The 26,925-nt window shown below is 53.2% G+C and overlaps 1 protein-coding gene across 1 annotated transcript in view; it reads right to left on the reverse strand.

Moving 5' to 3' along the window:
* Positions 1-26,925, reverse strand: part of Gprk2 (G protein-coupled receptor kinase 2) — a 47,280-nt gene that overhangs the window by 13,136 nt on the left and 7,219 nt on the right. Inside the window, exon 3 of the mRNA XM_018641521.1 lies at positions 1,168-1,280. Within this exon, the coding sequence (XP_018497037.1) occupies positions 1,168-1,280 (113 nt within the window). The remainder of the gene's footprint in view (positions 1-1,167; positions 1,281-26,925) is intronic.

Consider the following 26,925-nt stretch of genomic DNA (forward strand, 5'->3'; position numbering starts at 1 on the left):
CCCCCCCCCCTGGGTACGCCACTGCTTCCCCCCCTCCTCAATACGCGCCTGGCCTCATTTTATCCTCTGGAGAGAAATTCTACTCTTTTCGCGTAGAGTTCCCCCCCCCAGGTGCGCCCTTCGGCGGAAGGAGATCAATGGATGGAAAGAGAAGAGGGGGTCGAGGCGGTGGCTCTCGCGATTCCTGCTGAGCAGCGCATAGCTCGCCTATTAGAAAATTTTCTCTCTCCCACCGACGGAGACATTCCTGGCTCCCGATCCTATATTGGTACACAAAAGCTGGGGAACGTTTCGAGCAAGCCAACGCCCGGCACATTCGTCAGCTCGTCAGCATCCGTCTCCACTTTGAATTATAGGGAGCGGAAGTTTCTCTGTCCTCCGAGGCCGTTCTGTCTTCGTTCCGTCGACGTGTGCACGTTGAATTAGAGAAATCCGCAGGCAATGACTCGCCCAGATTTCCAAGGTCGCCACTCACACACAGCGAGGGCATCGCTGCCCAGAATGCCCTCGGTCGGAGACAAATTGATTCGGACGTCTTAGAAGAGATCGAGCTCCAAACACCGAGACTCGAGCGACGACCGAGCATCCGCCCTGCAGAGAATGCATTCAAGATATATCATTGCGGTACCTGTCTGAGGCCGCGCGAAGAGAAAATCTTGTTCAGTCCGGGCGAATAATTGGTGGGAAGACTTGAGACTTCCAAGCACACGGCACCGTGGTCTGCAACTACGAGCACCTTGGCTGGCTATAAAGCGGTGTTTGCGTCCTAGGAGGTATAAAAGACGCCGACTTCCGTGAGCCTCGACAATTATTCGTGGCTGCGGCGGTTTAATGCAATAAAAACTAGGCGTTTGATTCTTATGCGGCGGAGAGCGCCGTTTACTTGAATCGCGGGAAAGCGCGCGCCTCATATCGTTCCGTCTCTTGTCAGAACGCTCTTTCTCGTTCCTTTCAGTCGGGTAACTTCATCCATGGCTAGATTTCCGAGAACCACGTGAGAGTTCGGGACAGAAGGGCAGCGCTCCGATTCCCTGAACTGTTCGCAAATTCTGACGCCGACCAGGGAAATACAGAGTATCTTCATACGAAGTACATCATGGCCACTTCGATGGGCCTTCCGTGTGAAAGTGTTTATCCATGTTCTAAATACTCTCTGAGAATACTTACGATCGCGTCGAGGAACTCGAGACATCGCTTCAGATGTAGCTTCGTCGAGCAGTATTCGCGAAACAACAATTTTCCAATTGGCTGACGTTCCACTACGAAATTGTATCTGCAGTCTGTAAAGAAAAAACATTTCTGATTAAGAATCATTCAGGTGCTCAGCCTCTGAGAAGAAGGAACGAATAAAATGTATTTACCTAGTAATTTATTCGTATTCATTTTGGCAAAACGACGCTACATTCACAAAATCGTGTTCATAGACTGAAGCACCGAGATTCCTCTTGGAAACTCGACAAACTCTCTGAAGAGTATTCCAACAGGAGGAATGGCTGTTGTTCCCGAGCATTGTTGAGAAGGCTTTCAAAATCCGGATACTCGAGCGCCATGTGAGGCAGAAGAGGTGGGAATAAATTGAGAATGCTGTGTTCGGGAATCGTATCGGACAATGGATTCTCCTTTGCATCAAACGACCCCGAGCAGACTGCGTCGAGCCAACGTTTTGGCAAAAGCATCGAGTGGTGGACATTCAGAGCCATGCATTGAGACGACAGAAATCTCTTAGCGAGCCCGCTCGATATAAAGTACGAGTTGTTGGGAAGGATGGAGACCAATCGTTCTCCTCTCGAATTTTTATTGTTTCCAGTGATTCTTCTGTGAATCAGAGTCGATTTGAGCGGACCGTACCGAATGCGTCGAGCGTCTGTGTGCCCTTCGACGCCGAACGATTTGGAATGAAGGGGGCAATCCTTCTCCATGCGTCCAAGTACCCGTGCAAGTGTGTGAGTGTTTGTTTGTTTCTGACTGTCAGTCTGCTTGACGGGCAAGGGCTCTCAATGGCCCCCGAAGAGCCTGTATCCGGAGTAATCGCAGCACCGAAGAGTCTTCCCAAATCCTCCTACTCTTCTTCTCCTGCCTGCGGTTCTCGGGAGATGGACATCCGCGACCCGCCGAATTGCTGAAGATTCCGAAATCGAGACATCGAAATCTGAGCTCTAGCTTATGGGCCGCCACTCGAACGATATTTCGTCAGAAGCGTCGAGGTTGCGCGCGTAACGCAGTTTGCATCACTGTTTGCACGGTCGCTTTCTCATATCCTGAAGCCGAACTCGACAATATCCGGAGCTTTCCCGGAAAACTCTCCGAATTCGCTGAAATCCGTCAAAATCTTCGGTTCGACGGGGAGAATTCCTCGAAGTTCTGTCACGCCGACCGGGATTGAGAACGCGACGGATAGAATATATAGCTTGTCCATGCAATCGGTGACCGCTCCAACTTGGCAGGGATTGCGAGGAAAGCTCACGCAGGAAGAATCGCCCGGACAGTTTTCGGAGCGCAAAGGGGGAATTCCCGACGTTAGACCCCGCCCGGAACTGGGAGTGACTGAGCTCATTTGCAGACGCGAAACTACCTCTACGGAGTGTGCAGAAAGGAGACCCCGCTCGTCGGAGTCATCTTGATGCGTCGTTTACGCCCAATTTTAGCCAGCTTAAAACACCGACAAAGTTTCCTCGCTATTCCTCACCGAGCCACCCCTCTCCCCCACCGTCTCGAGTTCCCCAGCTCGGATCACCCCCGCCAACCGAGGGCTCCGTGATGAGGGTGAACTGCTCCTCGTGTGGATATTTTTCCAAGGTGATCGCAGATAACGTCGCCCCCCTCGACGTGCCCACACGATCTCAGAGATCAACGACTCGCGTATCTCTCCCCGACCGTGGACGGAACGAGACCTTGAGAGGTGAACGAGAGAGATAAGCAAGCGTGGCTCCCGAGGTAATGGCCGCGGCTCCAGTCGCTCTGCGGGAGTCGAGCGGAGATGAACAGTGATAGCGTTATGCGGTGGCAAGGCCGAGCGACGAGAAGATCGGCGGGTCCGCATCAAAACGCATGCAGCAATCGGAGCCATCGGTGTCAGGCCAACAGCATTCCGCTGGCCAACGAGGCGCTGTTGTTTCCGATCTCTCTGGCAGCACACGCCATCTTGCATGTCGTAGACGTAATTTGCCGATTGACTCCCCGAGCCGAACGGTGGTAATAAACGCTCGCTGTGTTCATCGTTCTACCGACGATTGGTCGATTGTCATCCATCGCTCCTGATCGCAGAAGTCGACTTTCCGGAGGAGTTTTCCACATCTACCTTCACTGGGAGCAGCCTTCCCAGCCTTCTCCCTATCAATGTCAATCAGCGGACTATGCATATCAGACTTCTCGAAATTCATTATTTTGTTCCTTGGAGGGCATGAATATGAGGTGGCCGGATTGAACGTTGATCAGCTAGACGATCGGGCGATATGGCAGAACAAGACTCGGGGTTTCAGTTTTTTTTCTTTTGAATTTCTCCCCGGCCTCTGCGCTCATCCAATAATTCATCTAGCGGATGAATAAATGCAAAGCCTTATCTTTTGCCACCTCGCTCCTTCCCGAACACGGATTCCCGTTCTTACGTTCTTCAGAGAGGTGGGAGGTCCGCGACTCATGAATACAAACATCTCGCCCCCCCTGAAACTCCCTGCACGGGCGCCGCCGCCGCTCGAAGGTCCGACTTCGTCGTCAGCGGGCTGAGCGGTGGTGGAGCCTTTCATGACAACAGCGAGAGTTTTCAGACGCACATCGTACAAACGAGGAGCGAACGAAAATGAGAGTGAGAGAATTCGTTCGCCGCGAGAGCCCCGATCGACGGGGCGGAAAGGACTCGTGACGGGCTCCTCCTCAGGGAGAACGAGCGAGGTGCGCGACTTGTTCGCAGAATATCGCGAGCAGGCCCGATAACCTCGATGTCTGCTGTCGGTTCAGCCTTCGTGCCTTTATCCATTCGCATGATGATTGATCAAATTATTCACTAGCAACGCCGCGTGCTCGCTTTTGTCTACACATACGAGAGAGTCGACTTGGTCGTTCCCTCCGTTGTTGCGCCGGTTGTCGACTTTCGCCCCTGCGACTCCAAAGACGACCGACGTGGCGGCGACGAGCGCGGTAGACTGCTACATCAAACGAGACAGATGCAGATTCGTACTCGTTTCCGTTCCGCGGCCGCCCAGTCAGTCAGTCGGACGAGCGACCGGTCGGACGGACGAAGGCAGGGACTTCAGGACGGACAGGAGGGCGAAGCCGGCCGCCACTTGTCGAGTTGGTCGGCTGCGCGGTCGCCAACTTTCGACAACGAGAGGCTCCGTTGTTTCTGCAGCTTCCGCTACCGCTGTTGGGAGCAAGGACGCTGCCGACGGGAACGACAACAACGACGGAGACGGCAGGAGTAGCAGCAGCAGCGGCGACAACAGCTGCCGCGGCAGCTGTCGTTTGTCTGCCACTTGGCAGGAGCTAGCGACGAGGTCCGAGTAGCGTGTTGAGCCTACTCCTGCAACTTTTGAGCTACTGGTATTGATAGAGCGAGCCGAGACCAACAGCGAGGCAGCGGACTCGGTGTACCGAAAAAAAAAGGACTCCATCCTATGACGCGAAATTATCGACACGGATGTGTTGTTGTCTTCCGCTCTCGAGAAGGGAATGCTCCGGGGGTCATCTTCGCATTGAGAAGAAAGGAAGATCCACATTCCTCCCGATTTGGTGCATCGGTCGGAGATATCGCTCCCGAAAATCGTTTCCGACTCCATCGTCTCTGGTTACCCACACGGAGTTCAAGTCTCGAAATGATAGAGCAAATCACGGAACGGGAAAAATCATTCGTGCACGAATAAATCATGGAAGGTCCAACCACGGTCTTTATGAGTTGTTGCGAGGACATCTTCCGGGTCCGGGTCTTCTCACCGACTGAGTGAGAATATCGTAAACGCGGCCTAATAGTCCACGACTTCCTCGTTATCCGTAGCCGTCGTACCACGAGCACACTTTGCGACATCGAAGCAATACCCCCGCGATTTGGACTCGTCTTGGATGGATTCTAGCAAATGAAATGATCGAATAATGGTCGAGAGAGCTCCCGCCAGCTCCCTCAATTCTGCCCGAGCTCGCGTCAATTCGACCCTGGACCCGACGGCGTCGGTCGCTACTTCATTCCTGTATCCGTTCAGTCTCGTGTAGTTGCGCACGCGCATACGAAAAAGCACTGGCGCGTCGATGGGGAGCTCCTCCGCTATATACATACACAAACGCGCGCACGCACGTAGGATACGAGCAGACCGTCAAAGAATGAAGCTCCGTTGTTCGTTATTTCCATGCATTGTCTTCTTTCGTTGCTCGGCTCGCTGCCACTGCGTTGGGATTGAGCGAGAAAGACAGCGGCCGACACGTCAAACGGCTGGCGAGCAGCGGAGAATGAGGATGGAGAGCCGAATAAACCCTGAGACAGAGGAATAGACGAAGAAGGCAACGATGGCAGCGAAAAGCTTTTTCCCTTCTCAACCCATACGACGGCTCCTTCGGATAGGCGGCCGGCGGCCTGTCCGCTCGTTCGCTGCCGCTGTTATCTAAGGGTGCCTGATTGACGAACATCGAGCCCACCCTCGCAATAGTAGTGGCGTATCGACAGCGCAGAGTCGACTTCCTCTCTCGAGCAACTAGCTTAGTCAGTCAGCCAGCCAGCCGGCCGGTCTTCGGCAGATATTTTCCGCGCTCTTCTGCGTCGGGGACCTCAGCTTCCCGGGAGCTCGATCGACTGTTTCTCGGCAAGTCAGCTCGAGCTGAAGACGAAAGACCCCACAGTACGGTTTCCGTCGCTCCTGACGAGTTGTGTTACTTGCGACGGAGCCTCGAAATCTCGACCCGGCCTGAATGTTTTAGTAGCCCTTAAATCCTCCGGAGAAGCTCGACAGGGTCTCGTCGTTTCATACGCAATCGACGACGCCACTCACCACTTGGGGACACCGAATTATTGAAGTCTCTCTGATGGGTAGGCCGAAGATCACGAACTGCCGCTCGGGATGGACTTCAACGATAGCCCTCGAATCGGAGCGAAGGCAATACATTCGCTGCCCAAGTTCTACGTAAACGCTCCCCATGCGACCATTTGATACGATCATCGATAGATATCCCCGCGACATCCGTCGGAAACGGTTCCCGCAAAGAATGTAATGGGAGAACTTCTGCCATGCAAATGAGACAGGAAATTTATAGCGGGTTGAGACTCCGAACCTTCCTCGCGAAACTCCTCACGGATCTCCTTGCGGAATTCCATAAGGGGTTCCCTTTAGGAATTCCTCACGGGACTTCCTGCGAAACTAATTCTTGCGGCAATCGTTGTGGTTTCGACAATCCAGATGGAGCGTACGTGAAGAACGTTCGCAGGGAACATGTCGACGTGAAAAACTCGCGAGTACGCCGCGGCAACCAGACCAATAGCGGAAGGGGGAGCGTGCCTTGTGGCGGCAGTGGGCCTGCCAACGGCACCACCTGCATATCGTTGCCTCCATTATGAAGTGTTGGAGGCCAACACGAGCGGGGAAATGAGAAATGACAAAGTATATCGACTTCGACTTCCTCATCCGCCACCGGAAAGAACAAGGTCGTGCGCAGGAAGCTCGCACAGCCGCCAAGCCTCTCACTGACGTGAGATGCCGTCACTCAGCTGGAAGGTGTTGGACAGGTCGACGCGGAAGCAGTCGTTAGTTACGACGGAGTCTCCAGCTGTAGACACAACCGAGGGTAGCTGAGGAGGAGGCGAGACCTCTAGCAAAAACCTCAGGGGGGAAGGAAGGGGGGTTCTCGCTTGAGTGATGCTTTCCGGCCGTCGTCGTTTTCGGTCGAAGGTTTATCATGTGTCTCATCGACGTACCCTCGAGACACGAGCACTACGAGACGGAGCCGGCTGGCTGGCAGCTGACTTAGTCACTCCGACAAAGAGACGCAACAACGACTCCTGCATCCGAGGCGGCGGCGGCGGCCGCTGCTGCTACAACACCGCGGGCATTCTCCTCGTCGTCATATGACTCGCATTGACGTTGACAGGGAAACCAACTTATAGTTGTTGTCTAACGGACAGCAAGGCGCTTTCGCCAACGAATGGGGACCACTCCGACGAGTCGGGCTTGCTTTGAACAAATGCAGACCATCAAGGTCAGAGAGGGGTGGAATGCCGCTCGCTCAGAAGAGGGCCGAGGCCTCGATAGCACCGGAACCACGGGTCCAAGAACGGAATCAGCATTGCCGACCGGCTAAGATGCTTGATGGGCGGAATGGGATTTCCTACGCTCACGAAACAGACGACTTGGAGGAGTGCTCGAGGCGAGCGGCAAACCATGTGCAGTTGACTTCATTCCGCGAGAAGGAGCCTCGCGAACGAGAGCCGACCCGAGTTCGATCCGGCGAGACGAGAGATCCCCGCTTTGATCCCAGCCGGCTTCGATTGCTCTCAGGATCCGTCCGCGGGAACAATGCCTTGTTGGTGATACCGAGGACGTCAGGGTTCGGCTGTCGGGCTCAGCTCCGAGAATAGAATAGGATGAGCTCCCTGCCTTTTTCCCTCGACACGTGTCGCGAGTTTCAGGATGCCTCGGCCACTCCTGGGGGGAGCCGAGAGTTTGCTATGGTTTGAACACGCTCCCGCTTTTTTCCATCCGACAGGAGATGGTGCTCGGTATTGTCAGAGTTCCGTCATTGACAGGTATGAAGATCGGGATTTGATGAAGAAATCTTTCAGCCGAAGGAAAGAAATGCGGGCGAGCGCATCGGGATCCTCGATGAGTGCAGGTCCGGCTCAAGATCCGCGCCTCCATCGGCGGGGATATCGATTTGGTTCAAGATTTAAGCGAATCATTCTCCACTGCCAATGAGAATCTCATTCTTACGACAGCATCCGGGACGTCAAGTTTCGCAGCGACCGACGGCGCGGCGTACGGGGAGGAAGCGCTTCCGCGGGCGCCATGCTCGGCTGCTTGCGAGCGCGCGGACTTCGCAGAAATGTTGAGGCGGGCCTCGGTCTAGCAGCGCTCGGAACGAGACTCCGAGCTCCTAATTTCGTTTGGGGGACCACAATGGTCCCAATGTGATTGGAGCCCCGGAGTAGCGCATTTCTTGCCGAGATCGAGTCTAGAGCAGCTTGTCACGGATTCGTAGACGACCGCAGCGCAGGACAGCCCCGATCGACAGCGAGATGAGCACGCAGAGACCGGATCATGCGTTGAGTAGGTAGGAGCGATACATGCGAAGGAAGAATTAGATATGTATGCAGATCCGATATTCGAAATCGGATCCACTGTCCGGATCCGAAAAGCAGAACTGATGCGAAACGAACTCTCGGTGAATTCCACAGGTCCGATGTCACCTTCATCTTACCGCGATTCCCCCGTTTCCCCTCCATGATAATTATTCCTCTCGCACATGGATCATGTTCGAGCTGGCTCCGGGATATGAAACGCTGACTTGGCCTACGGGAAAGGGGATCGACGTGAAAAAAATACAGTGAGCCTGACCGAAGAACCCGTCGAGATTACGTAATGCGCTACCCTTGGGAACGCGGCGGTTCGCCCGCTGGGGACCACTACCCGACGACGACGACGACCGACGCTTGCAGTCCTGGAGAATGAGAGGGCCGGCCCGGTCGCATGTGATCCTCGTCTGTCGAAACTCAGCTCAGCTCACTCTGAGGAACAGAGGGATGTTTCGCCAGGAGCTCGACTCGGATATAGCGCTCACCTAAGTGCTCTTTGTTTCCAAAGGGGAATACAGTTAGCATGGGACAAGTGAGAGAACGATTTCTGAGAAGAACTCCGTCGCACGGGGCTCTTGTGCGGCTTTTGTATTATACTGTCGGTCATCGAAGAGGTCTGTCCACCCGCGCTCCCCTCTCCGCTCCGAGAGGTTGGGCACGTGACTGCCAAGGTCGCGCAGCGAGTTGATATGAGCGTGTCCGACGACTGACGACAAGCCGGTAAACAAAGGAGACCGAAGAAAGGAGGCTCGGGACGGAGGAATGCCAACAGATCGGATTGCTCGCCTACAGAGCACACTCTTCAGGTTCGAGGGGTAGCGAGAACGCACGCACGCAATGAAGAACCTGCGACGACGCGTGTTTGACTCATATAAATGTTTGCTTGACTCCACGCTCATGTGCGTGTCCCCTCCGCGTGGAGCTGCCAGAACATCGGACTTCAGGATTCTGCACGGCAGTCGCTGGGAAAGGATTTCGATACGCGGGCGGCGGCGGAGGATTCCATCTCTTCGCGCGTCTTCGACTCGATCATATTCTGTTCGCCGTCGAGAAAAACTCCAGAGGAGGAGGTCGCCGTCATCGACAGGACGGAATTCGTCCCAATAAAGTTACAGACGAGAGAGTTTCGTTCGGTTGCGTTTTATTTCGTCGTACTCGTTCACTTGTTCAACTCGTATTTCTGCTTCACTGAAAATTCCCTGAGCGGCATGAGCCAGCGGATCTATCGATGCCATTCCTTCCAGCGGCTTTTCAGATGGAGCTCAGCACACAAAGCCGAAGACCAAGCTCGAGCATCGCTGGGAATACGGGCGCGGGAAGCTGCGCAAACTCATTGATTTTCCTATCGCTCGAAGATCGAAGCCGCCAGACCGTCTTCGATGCGACGACGCGAATTACTTTTCGCTCCGACCGACGCAGGGCCTTTCGAAACATCTCCAGGAGAGCACAATATCGTTATCGGGGCGGGCTCCACAGACGGGAAGCCCACGAGCTTCCGTCGAGACAGATATCCGCTCAGCATTCGGCCGCTTCCAGATATCCAGGGAGCAACGACCCGCGGCAAGCTTCAATTATGAACGATAATAGACGGGAAGCTGGATACAGGGCGCTTAAGCGTCCTGTATCGAAGAGACTGATCATTTTAAAAGAATGAGCCGATCGACGCAATCCGTTCGTGGACGTGGCATCCCCACGTTGTCTGTTGACGCGTGATTCAAGTTCACACGGACTTTGATTATCCGTGAAGGCTTCCGGCGGCGATAACGAAACGGAGCCTTCGCCCTGATTGATTTTGTTTCGGAGCTGTCCTGTCGACTCAACGAAATAATCCAGCCGTACAACCGGACCCGAGTGCCGCACGGCAACCGACGACTCAGCGAGGACTTACCCTGGAGTCGCTTCAAAGTTTCAGGAATGAACTGGCAGGAAGGTCCTCTGGGCTTTCAAGCGCCAGCGAACCAAGCAACCAGCCAGCCGGCAGACAGAGGCCTTCCATCGAACTGGACCCTCGGGTGACCTGCGGGCCGGCTGGTAAGCCGCCGCGTATAAGTAGCTTCCTTGATTTGAATACGAACGCTCACACAGCTTCTTGGGAGGTTCCATGCGGCGCCAAGGATGAACAACACCGCGCCATTCCCTTTTTGGCGTTCGTTGGGCTGAAAACTCGGCCGACCGAGCGAACCTCCCCGGCTGGTGAATATCCGAGCAGGAGATAGACCTTCGGAATGTCGGCGTCGACGGCGCGTCTGATGCCCATTCTCGCGCGCTCGCTTTTCCTCGGAATGATCCGGATCATCCGAAAATTCGATTCCCGGGAGTGGAAGAGATGGACGATCTTGCGTCGCTATTTGCGTCGCTTAGAGGGCTCAGACCTCGTCGATCTTGTGATCTCGTCTTATGTCAAATCCGAGCCCGCAGCCGCGCCATCAAAATCCGACGGGCGGAGGTTCTTGGAGCAAATTCTCGAAAGATCTTGTGCGTGGATCGCAGACGCGCCAACCTGCATGGAGCGCTGTTTTATGAGCTCCCACTTGAGAACCTCTTCGCTTAGCAACCCGACGAGCAGCAGAGGTCAGCAGAAAACTTCGCTTTGCTCAAAATCAAAATCGCTCATTAAGATATTAGACAAGGCCTCGAGTGCGGGGCCTAATTCCTCGCTAGTTCCCGGCAAAGTTTTCCCGCTCTCTTCTTCCTTGCTACTCTCTAACTCGATAAAGCTTTCTTCCGATGCTTCGTTACGTTTTCAATCGCAGCGAGCGCCGTTGCCGTCGCAGCCCCGATGTCCTAGGATCCCCGCGAAGCCGCCATTATAAAAATTGCCTCTCACCAAGACCGAGAGATCGGAAAATCGGGGAAATGGAGGATCTGATTGAGAGGGAGCGCTGAAGACGCGGGGAAAGAAAGGTCGGGCATGTAGGCAGTCCCGACCATCGAGTTATCCAGCACAAGAGCACGCACACGACGTTGTGCGTAACCTCATTCGATAGCTCCTGAGGGCGAACATAGAGCAATCAGAAACGAAAGGCGAACGGGAATAAATTTCTAGAGACAGACCCTCTAATTCAAACCTGGGACTGGGACCATTCGAACATCCCCGTCGAATAACGGGTTTTCCCATCGCCAGTTCTAAATTCTCCTCAGTATATCCGGCGCGGCGTCAAAACTCGATTCGAAACCGTACCCTCTAGAGTTCAATTAGGTACGCAGTCTCTTTTCGAATTCGGCCACCGAGCCTACCAGTTTACATATTACCACGTATTCAACGTCCGTCGGCTTGTTTTACTGCTGTCAACGGACGGACGGGCGGGCGGTTCCTTTGGCGGGCAGTTGAGCTCGGAGCGACGCTGGCGAAAAAGATTAGGAGACGACCGACGCCGGCAGCCACATCAGAGTAACAAACAGCAGAGGCGGCTGGAGCGAGGTCGCATAGTGCCTTCACCAAGAAAAAAAATACTCATACAAAGTTTGAAGCAAACTACTTTGAACGCTTCTTGACCTCGACTAAAATAGACATGACAAGGAGGCCCGGCGGCACAAACTACCAGAGGGCAACAAGCTAATGATTCGTCGCCGGAGCGGAGCGTTTTCGTCCTCGCGTTGCCTCCTTCCGAGGATTGTCGCGTCCCAATCTCGTCCGAGCTCCCGAAAGGGGCACGTGTCCTGCAGGGTTTCCGCTTGAGACGGTGGATGATTGACGGAGACCCCGAGTGATTGATTGCGAAAGTGAGCGCGAACTCGACCCGTCAGGCCACTTTTCTCTGATATGCTCGTCACTGAACCGTTCGGTGTTCTTGCCCCACGCCGGTTTCTCGCGGTCTTATATTATGCACGCTGTGAGATATTTTCAGGCATATTGAACGCGATATATTGTTAATAATATATTTCCAGAGCTGAGCGGATTCAGACATCTCTGTTCCGCAATCGAAACTAAGGACGACCGATAGACGGTGAGAGACGATTCGCTTTGAGCGTCCCTCTCGCTTGTCCGTTGCGAGTTACAGCACTCGCGGGACTGCTCCAAGGCTTGCTTCGAAGTTTTCGCATCCGATGCAAATCCGAACTGCTCGACGCAAGGCCTCTGCAGAGGATTCCCTCGTTGTCTGACTCGTGAAGCACAGAGGCGTCCATCGAGCAAAAGGTCCGTCCGTCCGTCTCGCTGGTTGACTCTCTTGCGGCATGGACATCACGGGCCTGCAGGGAACGAGTCTCGCAATCTGGCTGCACAACGTTCCGTCTCATCGTCGGAGCTCTTCCACTCCGCGCCGACTAAGATCCAGACTCGGACAGCTCCGGACGCAGGCACCCAGGATACGATTACGGTCAGAACGCTCGCTCGCTCGTCCGGCCCTGCTGGCCGACCTCGCAAGCTTGGTTCTATTAAACGATGTCGATGCGAAGTCTACAAATAGACTCGCGAGCGCTCAGTGAAGCCGCGAGAGGAGGAGCCCCCAGACATTCGAGAACTCAGCTCATCGAGTCGAATTTCTTGGAACGATGTGAGTCTAATGAGTGGATATACGAGCCTCCAACATTTTAGATTCCTCCGCCCGCCAGGAAATCCTTGAACTCGATGAATATGCTCCCATGCTCCGAACAGGAAATCCTCCTCCACGACAGAGTATTGCACGACGAGACTGCTTGTGGGTCTCAAACTTCGACTGGGTCTTGAATCGAGCTCTCGAGGTTCGGGCTCCCCGGGTGAGCTCATTTCAGAGTTCTCTCAAGTGCTCGGTTTGCCTTGCTTCACCGGAGTTCGCTCCCACTCCGGTGGAACGGACGGCAAGCTCCACAATAAAAACCAGTCTGCACTGTGATTCCTCTTCGAGCCCTTCCTGTCGGCTCCGTCCGATCGGACGGCCATCTTGTCAGCGAACTCTTCCGGTACGCCGCTCCGAGATTGGACTCGATCTAAGCTGGCCGCGAATGCTCGAGCAGGCACGCATCGTCCTTTCTTATTTCCTGGGGCGCCGCCGGTCCTCAGGAAATAAGTACCTAGCGGTAGGTATGTGGAGAATTACCTCGAATCAAAACTCAGAACCGCGGAGCTCCATAACCGCACAGGGCCATCGTCGTCGTTTTGTGTGTGCGTGGAGCTCGCTGCCTTTGAGCAGAAAAGACGCCGACGTCCCACGTCGTGCTCAGACACCGCAGGCTCCCTTCGAGGGCTCGGGTCTCAACCTCGAGTCGGCAAAAACCTAATATGTTCGGTCGAGGGCGCAGAGAAATGCTGTGTGATTCGCTCCAAGGTTGAAACCCGTCTTAGGAGGCCGAATATCCAGCTCGCCGCCAAACTCTGAAAATGTTTATTTCGACCACCGGCCCCGGGGCCGACTCCTGGTCCCGCCGCGGCGCCCTCGCCGCGGTGGTTCCATTGTGCGGAGTTCGGAGCTCCACTCGACAAACACCCGGTCTCGACCAGAGATCGTCTCGGCTCAATGTTCTAATTGAATATTCTCCCTCGAGAAATCAAAAGATCATCTAATCAATGATCGAGTCCACCGAAATCGAGTTTCGCGACGGCACCGTGGACGGCCGACCCACGCACATTCGCCGCATTTCTCATATGATTCCCGCAGAAAATTATATCAGATCCAATTACTTCGCTGTTCGGCCAACCGGACAGCCGCATTGCTCGCTCGGTCGCTGTTTTTTCCTGCGAGCCAGTGGTTCCCCGGCCGCCTCGGCTTGTCCTGCTTCTCCCAGCAGGAAGTCAGGTAGGTAGGTGGGCAACCGCGCCGCCACCGAATCTACGCTGTGTTCACCGCCGGCGGCCGCTGTTGTCGTCACGTCGGCTTTACCAGGAGGAAGGGCACGGAACGCAACGTAAACACGCGGAGTAAACGGGACGTTTAAGTCCGTCTCATGGTCGTTATGAGTCGACCGAATCCGCATAGACAACGGCTCGTTAGACTCGCGGACCCGCTAAACTCGCAAAACGATTCGAGAGTTCGCCGGATTGTTATCATTTCATATCCATCCGCTTGTCTCGCACGAGAACGTGACGGTGAATTCGAAGACCGCATTCTCGATCCATCCCTATAGGAAAAAGGAGGAATCCCTCTTCTCTCATTCATTCTCGATGAGAGATTTAATGAACGATGGAAGAAAAAGATTCCCGCCAGCTGGGGCAACGACATCGAGCTCCAGAGAGTGAACTCCCGCGGAGTGAAGCGCTGGAGTTTTGAATGATATGATGTCCAGAACTCTTCATCAGTCCAAATTGATGGTTCAGAGAAATGCAACGAGAAGAGGAATAATAATGATGATGAATCAGTCCCGGCGCTCGTTCGTCGTCCCAACCGCCGAACAATATTCCGAAAGCAAGCCTTCACTCGCTGCCGTCTTGAGTTGAGGCTCTGCGTATACCACTCTCAAATGTTTCCCATCTCTCAGCTCAAGCCGCGGTTCGGCAACCTCGAGCTGAGGTCCTGGAGGGATGCCAGCAGTGTTTCGAGGCCGTATAAGGGGAAAAATACGGCAGATAGAGTTAGGTGGGAAAATCCTGGTGGATACGGATGCGGAAACGGCTGCGATACCCGCGGGATCACGAAAGATGATTAGAACGCGCTTGGAGCCCCTCTGGAGCTTCCATTCAATCGCTCACGATCGTTCCCACATCTCGGGAATTCTCTCTTTGACCTCACAGGAGTTCTTATTCCTCGAGATTGCTCCCGATCGGAGGGCCACAATATTTCCTCAGAATCATTTCACTGGCCAATGGGACTTGGTCGATGAAGATTATCAGTGATGCGCTTCCGAAGATATGATCGATGGAATGATTCGTTTTCCAAACTCGGTTTCCGCGCGAAGGCATCGAATAAGATGTGTCCATCCGGAGCGTCTGAGAACGCCCCGCTGGGAGCTCCGAATGATTAATGTTAGAGCTCGCTTGTCAAGATTTCTGGCATTGTCAAGAAAACGATGAACGATGTTCCGGATAGCCTTCTCGATCGTGCGATATTCTACGTTTCCTAAATATGTTTCATCACACGATGATCTCTCACGGCGTCCGTCGGGGATTCTCAGTCGTCATCGCCGCCGATGCACCGTGAGGGCTCTGCTCTCAGAAATTGTTTTTGTCAGCGCCGATTCCTGCTGCGGTTGATGATGTTAACGTCAGCGCTCTTGTCCATGCTGCGGTTGTCGGTGAGGCGTGGTCGTTGGCGGCGACGATTCCAACTTCCGTTTTCTGAACAATGTCAACAGAAATAAATTGAATCAGGAATACGACAAAGTTGACTTTCTCTAAGTGAAACACCAAGCGAATTCGGGCGGATCGAAGATACTGTTCGACACATCGTGTGAGTAAACAAAAGTCGCGGTTCTAGAGATCTCCCGGGAATCGGCGTCACAGAATCACAATGGGATGATTCCTCCGCGTGACAGCGGCCGGGAACCCGCAAATGTACTGGATCTGCTATTCCTATCACCTGTTCGAGTATTCTACTGTTCGTACTAGACAGACATCAATTTCGCCTACACCGAGAATTAGGACATTCTCGCAACTCATGGCCGGTTTCACCGTTTCCCTCATTCGGCTTCACGGTCTTTTTCTGAGAGCTCTCCCGAGTATCTTGGAGTTCAAGTCCAAACTCGTTCCCTGATTAGATTCGTCGATGCGCTACGATTCGTGCGGATGAAATATCACTCGATGAATGGAGAAGATTGGAGCGAGAGGAAAAAAATTGAACCACGAGGGAGAAGGATAAGTAACGAGCAATAATGATAGCGATGGAGAGGAACGGAGGAAGCAATCATTCTTCAGCAATTACGCCGACGTCGGTCGCTGCTGCTGTTGGCACTCACTTCATCTACGATCAGCTCGACCGACGGCCGGGGGCTTGGACCGGCGGAATGAGCACCAAAGGACTGTCAATGTGTTCGCTGCCGCCGAGAGAACACCCATTGAAAAAACAGCCGACCGGCCGGCCAAGCGTTGGGGAGCTGTGGAGCACCAGAAGACGGTCGATGTGGAAAAAAGTCACTGGTCAACAAGGCTCTTATTGGCTGGTTTTCCTTCAAGTTTATCGTCTCCCCTCAATTTCGCCCGTCGTATCTTCATGGTGATCCTCTCTTACTACCTAACTCACGAGCCCACAGGCTGCTTGGAGGCAACGGCCGGACAGTTGCGTGCAACAAGTCACTTCGAAAAACCAAAGGCTAATCTAGCAGAGTCTTCGATTATTATCTCTGTCCGTCCGCAACATGTTACCCAGGCCCGGGAGTGCTACGAGCGACGTAATATCTATAGTAATCGGCAATTACAAAAACAAAAGTGGAGCTACTCCACGACGGAACACTTTCTTAAAAAAAAGCGGGCACGCTCGCGTACTGGCGCTGCTCTTGGTCTCTGTTAGGGCAGCATCGATCGGGAATCGTTCGCCTTGCCTGTAATAAATCTTCCGAGGAGCGATATTCGGTTTTCCTAGCGATGAATTCTCTTCCAACGTGACTTTGGAACGATCGTGCCCGAGGGCCCCGCGGAAAGAAAGATGACGCGGAGTATTTACCGGCTCGCAAAATGATTCGCAGACGCCGCCGTCTCAGTCGAGCAGGTGCAACATCCGAAATCTGCTGTATTGCTCACAGCTCAGTTTCTGAGAACAGGCCTCTCGGAAGCGAGTCTTCAATCCCATCGGATGCTCGGAGGATTGGTAGCTCCAAAATCGATGTTCTGAGAGAAAAAAAACACCGAGAAAGCTTCTCCGTGCGATCGAGCGGTTTTGCTTTTCGCAATATTTCCCTTCTACTCACGATTCACGATCGGAGATGTTATGAGAATATATCAGTCGCAGCTCTGGACATCGAATTCTCTTAACGAAACAGCTCATCGCACATGAGTGTTCCCCTTCGGGGGAGACGTACGGAAGAATTGATCGACCACAATTTCTCCCTGTCACTGAGAAACCTCGAGCGGAGATTTCCCTATCGCATACCCATTTTGCGAGACGTCTTCTACTGATGCGACATATTACGCACCCCCTCCCGTTCCCTTGTTGGCTTTTCTAATCCCAGTGCCAACTCCGCTCTTCGCCGCATTTTCACTCGTTCCCTTTCTGTTCGACGTATTTGGATTGAGAGTCCATCATTCCCAAGTGCTTTTCCGTTCCAGGCCTTCATATTTCCTTTCAATTCGCTCCCCCCACTCCGCTATCTCTCGGCTTCTCCTCCTTTCTCCTTTGCGTCTGCCGATCGCCGAACACAGGCTCCCATGAGCACGTCGCTGGATAAAGAAAAACTCTCCCTGCCAGTATTTCCGCAGGGAACTTCCCCTACGTCTCGCTCTCCCCTACGTCGATAATAGTATACGGAACCTCGGGAACTCTGCCCGAATTCGAGCTGAACTCCCTCCAAGGTCTTCTCCCTGTTTTTTTGTTACTCCGATGTTCCGAAGGTGTTCGCCGTACATAACTGCGGATACCCTTCCCGTCTTTGTTGACGAATGCTCGCGGCGAGGTTTCAGATCTCTCGGAAAAGATAAGCCAGGTTGAGGTTTGAGGTCACGTTACTCCTCGGGACATATCCTCACCATGCGTGTAGATTATTCGCAATGCCCGCAGCACTTCCCTCCTCTCGTAGCGACCGGAGAATTGAGAATTCTCGCTGTAAAGCTGAGGGGCCGCACCGACTCGCAGATGTTCTTCGTTTCTGATACCTCATAGGAAGGTTTCCGCGGAATCCGTTCAGTCCCGGCAGGATTCACCTCAAGGGATCTACTCCGATTCGAAGTCCTCGTGGGATGATTAATGCGTTCGTGGCGATCTGAAGCTGCCTGATCCGTGGTGGAAAGTCGACCCCAACCCCGACTCCTTTCCTCGAATCGATTCATCGATCAAAGGGCTCGACGATTATAAAACATCACCCACCGCATCAGAATGGTAACACCGTTCGTTGTCGATCGGAGTTGATCCTGGGTTCGACTCTGGAACGATTTTTCCTCGCCTTCCCCATATTTCAAATTCGTGTCTTGGATGCCGTCGATTAGTCGGTCGGCCGGTTCGTGAAGTCGATAGACGGCTAGTCTCTCGAGATTCGAGGAACACCATTCCACTACTCACCGATTTCCCTCCTCGGTCGTCTCTCCCCGACTCTCCCCGTCGTCCAACCCATTCGCCCACCGACTTTCTCGGAGTTCGAGCGAGAAATTCTAATTACTCCAAACAAACAATAAACTCCAATCATCGGAGGCAAAGGCCGGAGACTCCGATGGTTGGTCAAAGGAGTCGGAGACGGAAAAGACAATAGTACTCGACCGGGACAGTGACAACGTATCAAGGATAGCTCACACACTGTGCTTTGACGGAGCGGCTCGAAAGAATTCATCAAGCTCAACCATCCGACGGTCTATAATGAGGGGTTCTATCAATCGACCGGCTTGCCTCACGCGACATGCCCCTCAGATGCGCCCATTTGACAAACTTTCGCTCCGCCAATAGAGGGGAAACAGAGATCATCCAATGAATATTTAAATCGTCCAATTAGTCATCTCCTCTGATGTAGCACTACTGTGAAGAGGGTGCCGAATCTAGACGACGATCGACGGGAGCAGACGATCAGCAGACGCGCTCGCTTCCCTCCGGACCAGATGGAATTATCCTAGAGTGAGGTAACGTCAGCCGCTTTGTCAGCTCTTCTCTCCGTCGGCCGGAAGACATCTTACTCTTGGCTGTTAGCACTATTGTGCAAACAGGGGGGCGAGGGTAATGGCGCTCAGGACGGCACTTCCCGAGCGGCCGCGGGATTGAGCGACGAAAGTCCGAGTGGTCGGGAAGATCTGCACATCCTCTGCGGATTCGTATCCGCCACATCCACGAAATCTCACGCGAGAGGTCGCTGCTTTCGATGTGGCAGTCGGTATTTTCCTCTGGAAAGCCAAGATCAACTCCCCGGAGACCCTGCGGAAATCCATCGGGAAGCCACAGCCAGGCGCACTGCCGAGCCCCGCGTCTAAGACCCGTGAAGCCTCTGACGCCTCGAGCAAGGGCAGGCGAGAAGGAAAAATAAATAACGCTGACCGCATTCGGTTGGAACGTGTCGATCAGAAGGGTTTGAACTAGGGTCACATGGTCCGTGTCGACTCCACGAAGAATGATACGGAGTGATCTTCGGCGACTGACACCTCTGATACTACGAGGAGGCATGGGAGCGGCGATCTATCGCTTTCGAATTATTCTGTCAATGCGAGCGCTTCCCTGCTTGCGCGATCTGTTCATCTGAAGACCCGCCCGCCACCCTGCTGGGCTTGTTGTATCGATCTAGTGCCGCTGCACATACCCTTGTTGGTTCCGCAAACCGCGACGTCTACGACGACGGCGGGCATGTTCCTCTCGCCGGAGCAGCGAACGTATCAGACTGCTGGACGGGCTCGCCAGCTCAACTGTCTGCCGCTGGTCGGCCGATAAGATAATGCCGTTCGCTCACCGGACAGCTCGCTGATGTAACGGCTGAAGCGACGCCATAAAGTACGGAGGAGTGACCGTACGCCGGCCAATACGGAACAGAGAGACTTCAGTCGTCTTCCTGAGCCTCGAACACTCCAAGCCGTCAGGTCGGCTTGCTCGCTGAGCTAGCGAACGCTTGGATACTTCACTGGTGCACAGGCATGTTCGTCGTGAGCCATAGGTACAAGAAATACCCCTAATGAATGCTCTCGCGGGAATATCGAGAGGCGGATCGGAGATGAGCACCTGTCGCTCGATTCCGGAATCGAGGCACGAGAATCTCCGGATGATTGAATCCAGCGTTTCCGATCATGGAAAAACAGTTTGAGAACCTTTGACAACCATTAAGATCTCGGGTACTTTCATGCTCTGGAAAAGATGGCCGACATTCGATCACGCTCATTCACTGAGATGTGGAAATATTTTCGGGTGCCCAGAGACTCGGAATTCGGAATTGGAGAGGTCGTAGCATGGAGCTTGCTGTGTCCTGTTTTACTTTTCTCCGGCGTTCAGTGAACGAAGTCCGCTCTCATTTCGTTGGCTTGGTCCCTCGTCTACCGGATCAATGTTTTGCTTGGTGTCATCCGAGCAATGTCTGAGGGATTATTGTTCAACATCTGCGATTCGACTAGTCTTCATTACGGACTACAGTGAGGGTATGGATTATTGTTTTAGATTTCGGAACGAACGAGAGCGAATCCACGTGACTTGTTTCCGGAATCGGCGATCAATGAATTCCTCTGGTCCCTTCCTATGCGGGGAACACGAGGAGGCAATAAGAGATTTTTGTTCACGAAGGTCCGCTTAAGACTCACGTCGATTCTGCTCCAAACCCACATCCGAGAAGCGTGCGGGTTTAAAGCGGTGAAAGATATGCATGACATAAGAGGATGAGCTCACTCCTGAATAATAAATACCTACTAGACGACACGTAGATCATCGGAATGCTTGTTCTCGGGGGATGGTCTCGCGACGGTCCCCCAAGCTCAAGATCGACAACAAGAAGGGGACCCATCCACCTGGATAGTTTGCGTCCCGATTTCCTCAACTCGAACCAGGAACGCGGGGATGTTTTATGTTGCCCAAGGAGGGGAACGCTCGGACAGACGGTTCTGGGGTCGGCGGTACCGTTGCTCCGATGAGAGCGCTCTTGCTCATCGGAGGGGACCCTATGATGAAACGAGTTCAGCAGAATCGGCGCCGCACTCCGCATTATGCCAAGCAATTCAAATCCGGTTGTGACGGGTACCGTGCCCAGTCAATCTGAACATCGGGTTGGGTTCCGGTGCGAGAGAGATTCGGTATCCGGAACGATCTAGGTCGATGGGAATCGCTCCGTGAGGGACGACAATTTTTGAATTCACATGCTTCATATTTGAGGCGGAAGAACTATCCGATCTTTTGGAGCCCGAACCTCATCTCAAGTTTCTTGATCTGCTCGCATCCACCGAGGTCACTTATTCGTCGCACTCGAATTTCCGCAATGATGTACCGATCGCCCAGCAGTTCGCAATCGCAGAAAAAGCATGGCGGTAGAATACGATACGTGGGTATGAGAGAAACGAGAAAGACTGAAATTACGACTGGAAAAAGCGTCGCTGATGAATGTCTGCGGCCGTTTCCTCTCGCGGGATACGGATTGGATACGAAATGTAGCTCTGTCGACTTTTTCACCCGAAGAATGAAATTCGTGAGCATTCGATCGGCACCGGCTATGGTAATCTACCTTCATGATCTTCTCGATTCGACGCTCTGTTCGGTACCTGAATAGTTTGACTCGCACCAAGCATCTCCGCGCGGAGCGATATCCTCGAGGACGTCGGAGGCCAGGGGGGGGAGGAATACAAAGACGTTTCTCCTCGCCTTGTTCCTGCCGAGCGACATCTAGTGTCAATCGGGAGCGTTGAGTCCATCGAGTAACGACATGCTTACGTCTTCTCGACAGAATACGTGATTGGGTAGTTCCAGAAGTATGGTCAGACCATCACCGAGACCATTGCTCTCACCTGATTGAGGGACGCAGGTGGCCGGAAGGGATCGAGCGCGGCTCGAGGTGAATCAAGCGCACAGCTTCGCCCACCAAATGATAAAGTAGATACAATCGTAGCAAAGAGAGATGTCGAAAATACTTTCGAACAGCATCACATACGTTGGCTCGTGCGCCGGCGTCATCAAGACAAGTGGTCAGATTGGTAATTCGACGAGCCGGGGATAAGGAAGCGTGTGTGGTGTACCAACAACGATCCTCATGATAAGATTTGATTGTCACAAACAATCAATCTCATCGACCCGTCGGAAGAATCGTCTCATGTATATTCCGAATCGAACGCTCCTCGCTCCCTCCATTGAGGTGGCTTCAGCCAAGCAGGTCGTGATTCGAGCAATGGCCCGGAGTACCATCGAGCAGAGGATTGCCAATGTAGCACGCACTCGTCGTTCGTTGGAGTAAACATGGTAACATGATCATTCTGAGCGTCCGGGTAATCTTGGAAACGGAGCTTGTTTTTTTATGGGATAAAAAATTACTCGCAACGGCACTGAATTGAAACAGTCAGTCACTTTCGTCTGTCTATCTGTTCATGCGTCTTTCGGTGGCAGCTGCGGACTGTAAGTACGTCAGCTACCCAGTCAAGTAGCCAAGTAATTGCGTCGCTCGGTGCCGCAGCAGCAGACGTCATTGCGGAGAGAATGCTGAAGTGGAACGAAAGGGAGTATAAAGGAAGCACGAAAGAGAAAATAAAAAACGTCACCGTCAGCAAGCAGTTTCTCATCGCAAGGAAGAGCATCAATGAGCTAAACAATGGGCGAGAACGACTAAGGCGGGGGGGGCTGGGACGGATGGACGTAGGTTTGGCCACTCTCGGCGTTCCTTTGACTCTCGGCTGCCGGCCTAGTTTCTCTCGCCACCTCGTTTTTCTAGAGCTTACTTTATTTTCCTTTCTTCCTCTTCTTCTTTCCCATCGCTTCCCTGCTGAGAGCCTTCGCTGATTTTTCTAGACTCCGTTTCCCCTCTTTAGCACTGATTTGCTTCACGATCCCGGGATACAACGATCACATTTCCACCGTCGCGCCGGTCTTAGGTATTTTCGTTCCGATCCGGATAATTATTCGGGAGAGGCTCATGATTCCTCCACGACGGGACCCGGTGAGCATGGCACTCACGAAAGCTGGATCTCGGCCTCTTCTTTATACATCAGCATGTACACAAGCCGTCCAAGCCGCGGCATTTGCGGCGGTGAAGAACTGGGTGCTTCCCGTTCGCTCTGTTTCGATCTGTTTGATTCCCATTGCGGACTGCTCTCCGCGACTCATGTGTAGCTCCCTCCGTCTACGCACAGACCGAGCGATTTTTTTTCACTTCTTCTCCAATTCGTCGACCTCATCGCCCGCTTCCATATTCTCGAACTGATCACCTCTCCAAGTTGTCCGTTCGTGTTTTGCCTTGGGTCAACGTGTCATCAAGAGTTTGTTTAGCGATCATTTTAGCCAAGCCGTACGGTATCCTGTTCGTAGCTAGGGATTCGAATCTCTTATCGACTGACAGGCACTGCTCAAAGTATTGCTCAGAAGTCTCTCGGAGAAAACTCTTCCTTTTCCCGTTTCACTTGTTCCGTTGAACCTTCGGTTCCGTTAATTGTCAACCGGTCTGAGAAACAATATCGTGCTGATATCGCGAATATTCCTGCTTGGGGTTCATCCTGAACCTCCTGGAGGCATTGGAACTGGGAGTTCTGGGCCGTCCAGAGAGGAAGAGACGCCAAGCCCCGTCGTGTGGTGAAGAGACCTCTTCGGAGTTCCATCGATGCGATACCGATTGTCCAATTAACGGGTTTTCTTGTTCTACGGCAGCTCCACGACTTACGGGATATCGATGCCCCGCAGAGCTAGGTAGCCCATTGGACAACCTATTCCCGCTTTTGTTCAACGTTCTGAGCTCAGCAGAGGATCACGGAATCACGGGTCAAGATAAGAGGGAAGTCACCGTTCTCAAACAAATGGGAGCATTGGCTGTCGGTGTGTTCAGCCGAGCTTTCGTAGTCGTGCGTTCGTACGTTATCATTATCCTGCAACTCCTGTGTGGAGCCGCGATGGTGGCGGCCTCCCCGATGAGTTGCATTGTCCACAATGCTCGCGGAAATGATGATAATGAGCACAATAAATTGAAGAAAATCGATTACTGCTGCCGATGAAGTGTGATCAATGACATCAATTCCTTCCATCTGGCGAGCCGTTCGATCTTTGCCCCCCCCCCTATCTATCCATTCTCTGTAATGTTTCCGTCTCGACCACCGGCACTCAGTAGAGGGACGAGGCGTTCGATCCGAGTTTCCTCCAACGAGCACTTACATGAACTCATTCTTCCCGGGTGCTCGTCTTCAACCACGGTTTATATAAACTTCATTTTGCCGGAGAGCACCCTCCCGTTCGAGATTATTCCTTGGCGTAAGAGAGCTATTCCTCGTCGAAGTTTCGAAATCTGAGATTGATCTGTTAATCGAAATCGTCGGAATTCTTTCAATGAGAGAATTCCGTCACGTGTCGCGGACCACCGAGGACGCCATCCGACCAGACCTCCGCATAACCGAGATTGCCATCTTGGTCCATCGTTTCCGGATAATTTCGGTGTGCCGGAGACTAAGCGTCGTACTTTGCTTGCCTTCGAGCGCGTCATTTTATTTCAATCTACATATTCTGGGAAGAGATGGTTCATGCACAAATAGCTCTCATCCCCGCTGGAGCCGTCACCTAATGAGGGAAGATGCTCAAGTGACGTTCCGTATCAAGTAAATGAGAGTCGCCTAGGACAAGGGCTCGCTTCGTGTGTCCGTATCTTTCCGAGCGTGTTGGGTGTGACTTTTGTTTGACTGTTGTTAGGCATGCTCCGATATCGGCCCCGTCATCAGCCGTTCCGAGAAGAAAAGGACTGCGACGCTCAGTCAGATATCGAAGCTGATTCGAACATAGCGCGCTCAACATTGACATTATCCTCTCGGCCGAGGCTAGCAGACATTTGGATACCGGAGAAACAGTGACGATCGATACGTCGAGTCCCCGATTATTCAACCACCTACTCCATCGAGACAGAAATCGAAGGTCCGATGAGTTGCAGACGGAGGCAGGGCCGATGATGTACGAATGGCTTGATAGATAGCTTGATTTATTTATTCATCGATCGAATCGGACGGTCGGAGCCAATATTGACGGATAAAGCATCGCATTATTTATCATCCCTGAATGAATGATAGATTTGAGCCGACGAGAAAAAACTCGTCAATATGCGCATCGTCTCGTTCTTCAACAGTGTCGATGATGTCACTCACTGGAGAGTTCTGTCCTAGAACCGTTCCCTCCCGCTAGCTGCCGGGGATGTCGCAGCTCGTCCGTTCATCCTCGGCTGTCAATCAGGCCTTCTTGCTTTTGTGGCTGTAGCGAACAAGTACAGAAGCAAGCGGACGGGTGGGCAAGAGGGAGCGCCCGCGGAGCGAGGACCCCGAAGAAGTCTACATGTTCTACAGTCCTCTCTGTCCCGCGTTGCTCGTGCATATTTCACGGTGGAGCCGCTCAGAAGAGACATGCTACAAAGCGAGACGAGCCCAGCAGAGTGGAAGTGCTGGAGGTGCATGAGCGACGTCCGAATCAGGAATCCGGATCGGAATCCAATCCCTCCCGCAGTCCCGTCAGGTGTCCGATCCACGGCTTACAATTCAAATTTCCAAGGATTTTTAAGAGGGGACTTCTCGCACGGACCGGAACTCCTCCTTGATCCGGGAAAATCATTCACTTCCAGGTAGACTCCCCGGGCGCATATTCGCGACTATCATGTCGAGAATCTGACTTCGAGAGCACCTGAGAGCAGCTGGGAAGAAATCGCGACAACATTCAATGTCGAGAGTCCTTTGACTATAATAGCAGCACATGATCAAAAACTGCCAGCTGTGGCCATTGATCCGGGACATGAGACTATGGAAGAGGCGAGCTTCCCTCAAATGTGGGCTCCTGTGTCGAAGACTGAATACGCTGGCGTTCTTGGGGATTCAGTCCCACGGAAATTGGATCAATACTGATTCCCAAAAAGAAGACGAGTTTAGTAGTTTAGTTCCTAAGTCAGAAGACGAAGCTGCGATCCACCCCATCAAATCAACTCTAATTCGTGCTGATTCGCCTGCTACCGTGACTAGAGCCATTGTCAACGTGGTAAGGCCACCAATAATGTCGACTGGGTCTATGAGAACCCGTCAAGCCATCAACACGTTATCATCAATGACAGGAACAATCACTCTTCCTCCTGCCGCTAAGCGTCTGGGTGATTGGGCCCAGGTACCTGATCAGAGCTGAGAGTCGAACTCGCTCTTTCCACGTGTTTGAGCCCGGCGCCTGACCAATGGTTCGACATCGTAGGCCATCATCGGAATCGTGCACGACGACGGTCGGCGAAAGAGCGAAATAAATCAGCACCCAATCGTAGACTGCATGACCCGGAGTCCGCGAGATCGCAATGGCGAGGCTGGAAGCCGTTGAGATCGAGACCGCCGCATTGAATTCCGTATCGAGAGCTGAAACTGCCGCAGGAGGAATCCGCCTCGGTGAACGGATGGCTCCGGGGGTGTTGCCTCCGAACGCCTTCGACGCAGCGACCGGCTTCGCGCAATCAGGCATTCGGAACAAGCGGGAGATAGAGGAAGAACAATGGGATAGAGAAACAAGATGCGACGACACCACCGGGCTCCTCCGCTAGCTGCGCCACCGCCGCCGCCGCCGTCGTCGTCGAGAGTGTTGTCTCGTAAAAAGCGTCTTGACTTGTGACTGAGAGGCGATCAGGAAGACTGGCTTGGACGGGACGACGACGTCTCGGCTGCATCAGCGGTGTGTAGAGCTGACGCCGGCGGCGGCATAGAAGACGACGAGCGAGATTTGCTCGGCTACGTGCTCCGCGGACTCAATCTCAATCGCGGGGACTGTCTCTATTCGAGCCTCCGAGGCGAACGTAGTCTATGCAAGTTCCGAACAAGCTCCCACAAAGAGCTCACTTCAATTCGCCTTTTTTTTCTTTCACAACGATCGCGACAGCTCCGTCTCATCGCTACTTCGTAGTCCGCCGGGCTCGTGTCTCTCTCCCGGGCACCAGCGGCGGCGCTTGTTTGATCATTAGTATTTTTCTGATTCCGACAAACAGCATGGGAACTGGAGTCGCCTAGAATGGAACGAAAATCTCTCCCCGCT

Source organism: Galendromus occidentalis, unplaced genomic scaffold, assembly GCF_000255335.2.
Source record: "Galendromus occidentalis unplaced genomic scaffold, Mocc_1.1 scf7180000075774, whole genome shotgun sequence".
In the NCBI taxonomy this organism is placed as follows: Eukaryota; Metazoa; Arthropoda; class Arachnida; order Mesostigmata; family Phytoseiidae; genus Galendromus; species Galendromus occidentalis.